Below are 8846 nucleotides of genomic sequence, written 5' to 3'. Positions count from 1 at the left end.
GAGCTTAATAATCACAGATATAATTTTAGGAATTCTTATAAGATCATCATTAAGACTTAAGTCATCTAATGTCTATATAGCATCACTACAAGACAGTACACCTTCATGGATCTGCAGAGATCTGCTCCAAAGGAGTGTGCTACTACTTAGTGATTGTTCTATATGTTTAATAATAACAGGAAAACATATTAATAACAGAAATCTTTCCTAAAATTAGTCCCTTACAGCCTTGCTTAATAAGGGTTGCAGATCATATAATAATCCGAAGCAGGCATTTCAGGATGATCACCTGTTAGTTATTATCTTATTCTATTATGGCTCCTGACATTCTTCAGTCAAAATCAGAAGAGGGTAAGAAAGCTCAAGAAATTAAAGCTCCTCCTATTTTCATGCCTTCTTTTTTTATAACCTACTGAGTTTGATTAGGATTGCTCATATGAGTATATGTGGAGTCATTTATTTGAGCAAGACAAACTTTCTAGTAGCAATACCACCAAGAATATGATTTCCCCATACCCTAGAAACAATATTCATGGGCCCTGTCTTGAACAGGTCTTACGCAGGTTAACCATGATGTTGTGAGTTCATGGGTGCAACAGCCGAGTCATGTCCAGGAGACAGCATTTCTCAGCATTCTTTCCATTCTCCAGTTCTAACATTCTTTCTGTGGCCTTTTCTTTGGTAGTTCCTGAGTTTTGAAGTGCATGATATAGAAGTCTTGTTTAAGGCTGTGCCCTCAATAATCTCATGACTCTGACTCACCCTTGAAACTTTCTTAAATTCTTTCCATGAGTTTTGTTAAGTATTTTTCCTGATGGCCTCCACAAATTTCCCACCAAAGATGCATTATGTATCTTTTCATATACCAATATTCATTAAAGAGACACATCACTGAAATGGCAAGAATGGTTTTGCTTCCCACCCCCTGCAAATAAATTGTGCCTTTATTCTCATAAGAAATGAGTGGTCCTATGACAAATCTCTCTCAAAAAGTCAAAGAACAGAAGAATGCATTGTTTTATGACTTCCACAGTCTTTGAAGAATTAAAAAAAAAAAAAAAAACTGTCCTAACTAGCTTTAACAACTTGGAACAACCTAGAAATGCTGGGAAGACAGTGTCAATTCAGAAGCTGCTTAAAACAAATTGGCCTGTGTACATATTTATTGGAGAACATCTTAATTGTTAACTGATATAAATGAGTCCAGCCCATTGTGGGCAGAGCCATTCCCTAAGCAGGTTGCCCTAAAGTCTATAAAAAAGCTATCTAAAGACAAGCATGCCAGCTAGCAAACAAAGTATTACATGGCTACTGCTATACTTCTTTGGCTGTGAAGTATATTCCTTTATTAGCAGTACTGTTATATGGAATAACAAGTTGACCTTCTATCAAGGTTCTACTTTGACTTCCTCAATGATGGACAGTGACCTAGAATCATTAGCTGAACAAACTCTTTCCTCCATTAAGTTGCTTTTGGTTGGGATGTTTTATAACAGAAAGAAAAATAAAACTAGGACAGCCATATGGAAACTTACTACTTCATAAGCCAATTAAAATATGTTAGTTTAAAAAGGGAGAAGGGAAAAAAGGAAGAAGTGAAATATCTTATATGGCTAGATAATGGTGCTTCTGGAAGCTATGAGTTATAAAAAAAAATTCAGTGCCAGGTGGTATACTTCCTTAGAATCTGTTTCTCAGAGAGCCACTGCCCACCCATCCCCAAAATAGTACAGATTTATCATTCTTCTTCGTGGCCTACTAGATGATAAGATTCTATTGCTAAAGACATTATATACTTTTGTTACAAGATATAAAAATATCAGGCAGGAATTGAGCTGCGAAGTTAATCATACTCTCTAGTTTTCATATTGCCAAAAGGTACTACACAGGCTGCTGGGGTGGGGGAAGTCATTAACAGACTTACTCAACTTTGAACTCTATGAATTATGATACTAACCACCAGGAAAGATGACCACATTAGTGCAGTAGCAGCATGACTGTTGTGATGAGTAACTAACTGTTCTTGGAGAGCCACTGGCAACCCCAAAAAACAGTACAGATTTGTCATTCTTCTACATAGTCCACTCCACAGGAAAGAAAGCATGCCTGGTACTGTAAACCTTGTCAAAAATGCAGGGCTTGATGGGACTAGACATTGAAACTGCCTTCTAAATATTTTTATTTATATACATAAACAAATACTACAGCCAGCCATAGAGGGGCTTCTTTTTGCCACGAAGTGCAGAGACTTACAACTGTTCAAGGTACTAAGAATAAGTGAAAGTGGTGTGCTCTTCCCCAAATAGAACATTTATACTACCTTCCCTCTCAAAAGCTCATAGGACATCATGGAAAAAGAAGAAGGATAACATAAACACCGGAGGATATGGAGAAAGGATATGAAATACTGTCCTCTTGGCATGATACAGCCATTCTAATCATGACCTTATCGGAGATAGGGTCTGCACTGGACCTGCACAAGACTGGGCCTGCAACCAAATGGTCACAGATTGAGGAGGGGCTCATGGAACCCTACACATCCCTTCTGAGCAGTTGGCTAGTGATGGATTCTGGAGAAGAGGCAGTTATTGTCCTCAGTTGCATACCCAACAGTGAGCCCACCATCTTCCATTGTATAATTCCACACTCATGTTTACACAGGTAACCCTGGTTAAATTCAGTGGGTCACACAACACAATGAAACATATCATTATGGTATACAGGGACTAGTAGGAAGGAAGGTCAGTTGACAAGGATGGAGGGAGACTAGAGGTGGTGGGTGTAAGAGTAATCAGAATGCATGGGTGAAATTATCAAACAACAAACAATAAAAAAAAATACTTTGGAGAGTAAAGAAATGTGGACACTTTTACATGGGTCCACATGAGTGATTTGCAAGTAATTACTTAGAAAGTCTCTAATAACTCCCGTTGGGACCATGGTACTCAGAAGAATGCCCATTCTATTTCAATGCTTATATGCAAATTCCCTTTGCTAATTTTTGTATTAAGTTTGGGGTCCATAAAACAGTGCCCATAGTAAGTTTGTGATAGGAAGAAGGATAGGAAGGGAAGCCACAAAGATGTGACTCCCAAGATCTGTCCTTCCAAGGTGAAGGCTAAAGACATGACATTGAAGCCAGCCATGGCAAATATTCACAAGGCCTTCACCTGCGAACACAATGTTTCTCTCCAACATCTACACTGAAGTCTTAATGGTGTGCATTCGTGGTTGAACACTGAATAATTTAGGTAAGGACACTGAACTGTCAGAGTGTGACATACCAGAGGTTATGCAGAGTAACAATTGTGAATAATGTGGCTAAGGTGCTGCAGAAATAACTAAGTCAGGCATGCCTTCAGGAGACAAAGCAACAGACATGGGCTCAGCATAGCAAAAGAGAAGGAAGGATTTGCTAGGAAAACAATTAACTGGAAAAAAAAGCATGTTTTGTTCCAGTTTAGGGCTTAGGATGATCCTTGTGATCATGAACCCTTTTTCCTACAAAATAATTGCCTCCTTTTAAAACCCCCAAATTCTCTTTTAAAACTGGGGCCATTTCAAAGGCACATTTATATGCATACTTTGCCCATGGCTGACTGAGTCTCCTTGACTTGATCCATAAACAGCAATATTCCAAAGCACACAGATCCAGCAACTAAGACTTTGTTCCACTTGATCAGTTCCCACAAACTCGTTCAAACAAAAAGAACAAGTTGGCTCAAAGAGAGAGAAGCATTTTACATTTTGTCAATGACTTTGCACACAGCCCTTCCTTGTTAGGTAAAGAGGATGATGTATACTAAAGAAAGGAAAGATCCAAGTTAATTGAGAGCCTATTGCCTACTGGAGACTTTACAAGCAGTACCATATTTATTCTTTACACAGCTTCATGAAGTAAATGTTATGTTTTCCCAGCTTTACAAAGAAAACTGGAGGAACCTAAAGGATTCATTCCAGGTAAGAGCAAGAAGGAGGAGGAAACAGAATTCCAAACCAGTTATGTCCTGTTCTTAAGTCCTTGACTTTGTCCTGTAATTAATACAAGCAAGAAGCCCAGTAAAACATGGTTTCCTCAAGATCAGAGAAGTATTTTGTAATCTGCATCAGAGGAAAACATTTTTATCTTTCATCTTTGATGCCAAGACAGGAAGATGAGCAAAATAGTTTCTTAGTGATTGGGCCTGCAGCTCAGTGGTAGAGTACTTGACTTGAGTGCTTGAGGATCTGGGTTCAATGACTGGGGAAACAATACAGGTAGATGCAAGTTATTTATCTACATAAATCTTCAAGGTCATTACTTTCCAAAGCTTGCCCGAGCATACTTCTTAGCTGGGCATTGGCCAAGAACTATATATCTGTATGATGGTGGTGGATAATTATGTCAAATTCAGATGCTAAGTGTCAATATATCTCTCTCCTATTAGCAAATGTTTGTTCCTTTATCACCTCTGTAGGCCTCCTCAGACATTGTTGAGGAATTAAAAGTCAAGGCTGACTTCACAACTCACTTGCTAAGTGACTTTCTGCATATCAAGAAGTATTATCTTGCTATACTTTATCTTTAAGCTAGAACAGTCTTGACTGACCCGATCAGTCCCAACTGACCTGATCAGTCCCGACTAACCTGGAGAAAATACAATGAGGTAAAGATTCCTGTCAATCCTAAGAAAGGAATAGATAAGCTATCAAGGAATATGTGGTAGCTGTCATTATGTCCACCTGTGATAGAATAAATATCAGAAATTAAAAATCCCAACTTGAACAGACATTGTTTGATATTTCTTTATTGGAAGGGCAAAGAAGGAAATCTGCCTTACCAGCTGTCGACATTACTCCAGTGATATTAGGTTTGGGGGGTGGGGGAGGAACAGGGGTTTGAGAAAAAGGGGGAGTTGTCCTTCAGACAAGAGATCTACTCATACTGTAGCAGAGCAGTATGGTAGAGGTCTGAGTGAGAAACTTCAGTCCTGCCAAATAAAGCAAGGTCCTAAAGGTTTCTTTTTCAAGATTTCATTTTTTTTTAAAACTCTGTGTATTTGTATAGGCAGTCTGTGCTCACATAAGTGCAGGGGCTTAGAGAGTCCAGAAGAGGACATCAGATTTCTGCAGCTGTCGTTACTGGGAATTGTGAGCTGTCTGGCCTAGATACTAGAAACTAAACTTGGGTCCGCTACAATGCAGCAAGTGCTCTTGCAAGATCTCTAAGTCATCTCTCCAAATCCTGACTGTGGTGGTTCCAATAAGCTTTGCCCCGGGAGTCCGGGAGTGTAACCATTAGGAGTTGTGGCCTTGTTGGAGGAAATGTGTCACTGTGGGGGTGGGCTTTAAGACCCTCCTCCAGCAGCCTGCAGAAGATGCCAATCTTTTTCCTGTTTGTCTTCTGACAAGATGTAGAACTCTCAGCAACTCCAGAGCCATGCCTACCTGGATACTGCCATGCTTCCTGCCATGACGATAGTGGACTGAACCTCAGAGCCAGTAAGCCAGCCCCAGTTAAACGGTATCCTTTATAAGAGTTGCCTTGGTCATAGAGTCTCCTTACAGCAATGGAAACCTAAACTAAGACATTGACCTTAAAGGTTTCTGCTGGAAGAAATTTGCAGTTAAAGGATCAGGTCTACTTAATATATGAATAAAACTATCTCTACTGACATTCTTTGTCATCTGTTTATTGTTGTTTAAATCCCATCATTTACCCCCAAAATATGAGAATCTATAAAATGAAATTTTAAACTTAAAAGATATCATTCGTGTAATGTAGCATGTAAGAGGTGAAAGAAAGGTGATGGGCTCAAATTCCATTGTGATGAGGAGGCAAGGGTGGCAAAACTCATCCTTGGAAGTGCTTGGGGAAAGTTAGGAAGGTGTTCCTTACATAAATCAGTTTTAGATTTGTGTATCCTGAAATCAATAGGAGGTGGGAGGTAGTAGAAAGGCCCAGGAATGAATATCCAGGAGAAATTTGTCTTATTTCTACTTTGCCACTGACTTTCTATATTACCGTGGAGTTTTTATTTTATTTTATTGGGCTGAATTTGGCATTGCTAAAGTGAGATAATAAAATCTATCCCTTGAGTCACAGAATGATGTTAAGAAACATTTAAACATGTATTTAAACATGTGGTGGTTCCTAAAATAATAATCTCTATCCATGTGGATCCATATTATGATATTGGAGAGAGGCAATTCATTCCAGTGGCAATAAGACAGATAGACAGAAAACACATATATAAGAGTACATACATGACACTGGCAAGGTATGGAAGTCAGAGGGCAATTTGTAGGAGTTTGTTCTCTCCTTCAAACATGTAAGTTCTGAGAAATGAACTCAGGTCTCCAGATTTGGCGGAATATGCCTTTACATGCTGAACCAACTCACTGAGCCCTCAGTGGCTTTTAAACTGTAGAAACAAAATGTAGTAAAATTGGGCTACTTGGATTTTCAGAGCTGGAGGAAGCCCAGCAGCTCAGTACCCTGTCGTAAGGCTCTCTAGAATCTCTAGAGGTAAGCGGTAGCAGAACTTACAAACGCCCACTAAGCACGAGAACAAACGGTCTGGTCTAAACCACAACTTGTGCTAATAACAGAGCTGATCAAGAGATCAAGTGCTTTTCCTAGATAACAGCAAGTTCCTGAAGAACATGCTGCAATTACACACCTGTGCATGTTCTATCTCAATGGGATGCAAATCTTACTTTATTGTTTTAATAACATAGCATTTCCTTCAAAGGTGTAGACAGAGGAGGAAATACCATTCAATGGAACTGAGAAATCACACCAGGGTGACTGAATTTATTTTTTGTGGCCTTACCCAATCTCAAGAACTGAGCTTACTCTTATTTTTCTTTTTGTCTATTGTTTATATAACAACGGTGTTGGTAAATGTCACCATCATGGTCACTGTGACCTGGGAGTCCCGTCTCCACACTCCCATGTACTTCCTGCTTCGCAACCTCTCTGTCTTGGACATTTGCTTCTCCTCCATTACTGTCCCAAAGGTCTTAGTGGACCTTCTCTCAAGAAGAAAGACCATCTCGTTCAATGGATGCTTCACTCAGATCTTTTTCTTCCATCTGCTTGGTGGGGCAGACATTTTTTCTCTCTCTGTGATGGCATTCGATCGATACATGGCCATCTTCAAGCCCCTGCACTATGTGACCATCATGAGTACAGGGCGGTGCACAGCCCTCATCACGGCCTCCTGGGTGGGCGGCTTTGTCCACTCAATCGTGCAGATCTCCCTCTTGCTCCCACTTCCTTTCTGTGGACCCAATGTTGTTGACAGTTTTTACTGTGATGTCCCACAGGTCCTCAAACTCGCCTGCACTGACACCTTTGTTCTCGAGCTCCTGATGATTTCAAACAATGGCCTGATCACTACGCTATGGTTTGTTCTTCTCCTTGTATCCTACACAGTCATCTTGACAATGCTGAGGTCACACACAGGAGAGGGAAAGAAAAAAGCCATCTCCACCTGCACTTCCCACATCACTGTGGTCACCCTGCACTTTGTGCCCTGCATCTATGTCTACGCCAGGCCCTTCACTGCCCTCCCCATGGACAGAGCTGTCTCCATCACCCTAAATATAATTGTTCCTGTCCTTAACCCAGTGATCTACACCCTCAGGAACCAGGAGATGAAGTCAGCCATGAAGAGACTCAGGAAAAGGCTTATACTTTCTGAGGTAGAATAGTTCCATTACTGACTATGGAAAGGGGAAACATAATTGAGTCTTTTTTTATGTTAGGACTCAGCTATATATAATAAGCTATAGTAATTAGTATCCATATGAAGGATCTGACTCATAAAATTGTTTGTAAATGTGGACATTAATAGAAAGTTAAGCAAGAAGAATATAACCCTTGAAGAGAGACTAACAGAAAGTAAGGAATAAACATGGACTATAATAGAAGCACTAGAGTTGTCCATCAATGGTCTTTAGGGTATGGGGTTTTGACAAGGGTCATCAGAGTCATCTGTCTCAAAATTCTAGGTCTCTAGCACCTATCTCTCCATCTATTAGCAGTTATTCTATGACTTTGGGGGGGTGTTTTCTATGAATTGAACACTGCTAGTGATCAGCCTTCCTTTTTAAATCAACAAAGGCTTGTTATAAATGGTTTTTAAAGATTCCCTGCTGTTGTTCATTCTCTATGACCCAGTCAAAAGTGACTTCGCACTTGACTTGCAGTCTGCCTTTGTAAAACCCTGATGTATAAATACAAAAAGAGCAAGAATCTGGAACTAGTTGTCCTACACTTAACATCCACCTTGTACATAATTGATTTGAGTGTTTGAAAAAATAAAAACTTATATCCAACACAATAAATAAATATTTTTGTTTTTCTTATGTATACTGCATTGTATATATGTATATACATACATATATAATTATATAGTTATATATAGTTATAGTTATATATAATTTATATATATTAAAATATAATAAAGTTGTCAAATTAACACACTAATTCCCCTTTATACTACAGAACCCAGACCATTAAGCATAGTAAATCTTACTTGAAATCAGGATGAGAGAAACAAAGACATGTAAAAATTGATTCCAAACTTAAGTCAGTCTTAACTTTTTCCAGTTTTGAGGATTGGGGTTGATTTGTTTGACCCTGGGTATCATTTGTAGCACAGGATGCCCTAGATCTCACTACAGGACCCAAGGTGCTGTTAAACCAACAGTCTCAGTCTCTCAGGATTATGAGCATCAAAAAACACTCAAAAACTCTGTTACAACCTGTGTACACAATAGTGTGATTACAACAGGGACAAGTAGTATTTGCAGAAACATCTTCATTTCAACTCCCAATCACCCTGTGTAGTGTGAGT

At 39.3% G+C, this 8846-nt stretch overlaps 1 protein-coding gene across 1 annotated transcript; it reads left to right on the top strand.

Annotated features, from left to right (window-relative positions):
* The first annotated feature begins 6760 nt into the window (after window positions 1-6760).
* LOC116101050 (olfactory receptor 4D11-like) lies at window positions 6761-7698 on the top strand. Its single transcript, XM_031384744.1, has one exon. It carries the CDS (start codon window positions 6763-6765, stop codon window positions 7696-7698), a length of 936 nt encoding a protein of 311 aa, XP_031240604.1. The 5' UTR covers window positions 6761-6762.
* The last annotated feature ends 1148 nt before the right edge of the window (window positions 7699-8846 follow it).

The sequence above is a fragment of the Mastomys coucha genome, unplaced genomic scaffold, assembly GCF_008632895.1.
Source record: "Mastomys coucha isolate ucsf_1 unplaced genomic scaffold, UCSF_Mcou_1 pScaffold21, whole genome shotgun sequence".
Taxonomy (NCBI): domain Eukaryota; kingdom Metazoa; phylum Chordata; class Mammalia; order Rodentia; family Muridae; genus Mastomys; species Mastomys coucha.
This window is presented reverse-complemented; position numbering and strand designations above follow the sequence as displayed.

Coding starts and splice junctions, on each gene's coding strand:
- LOC116101050 (XM_031384744.1), top strand. CDS start 6,763: ATGGAACTGAGAAATCACACCAGGGTGACTGAATTTATTTTTTGTGGC.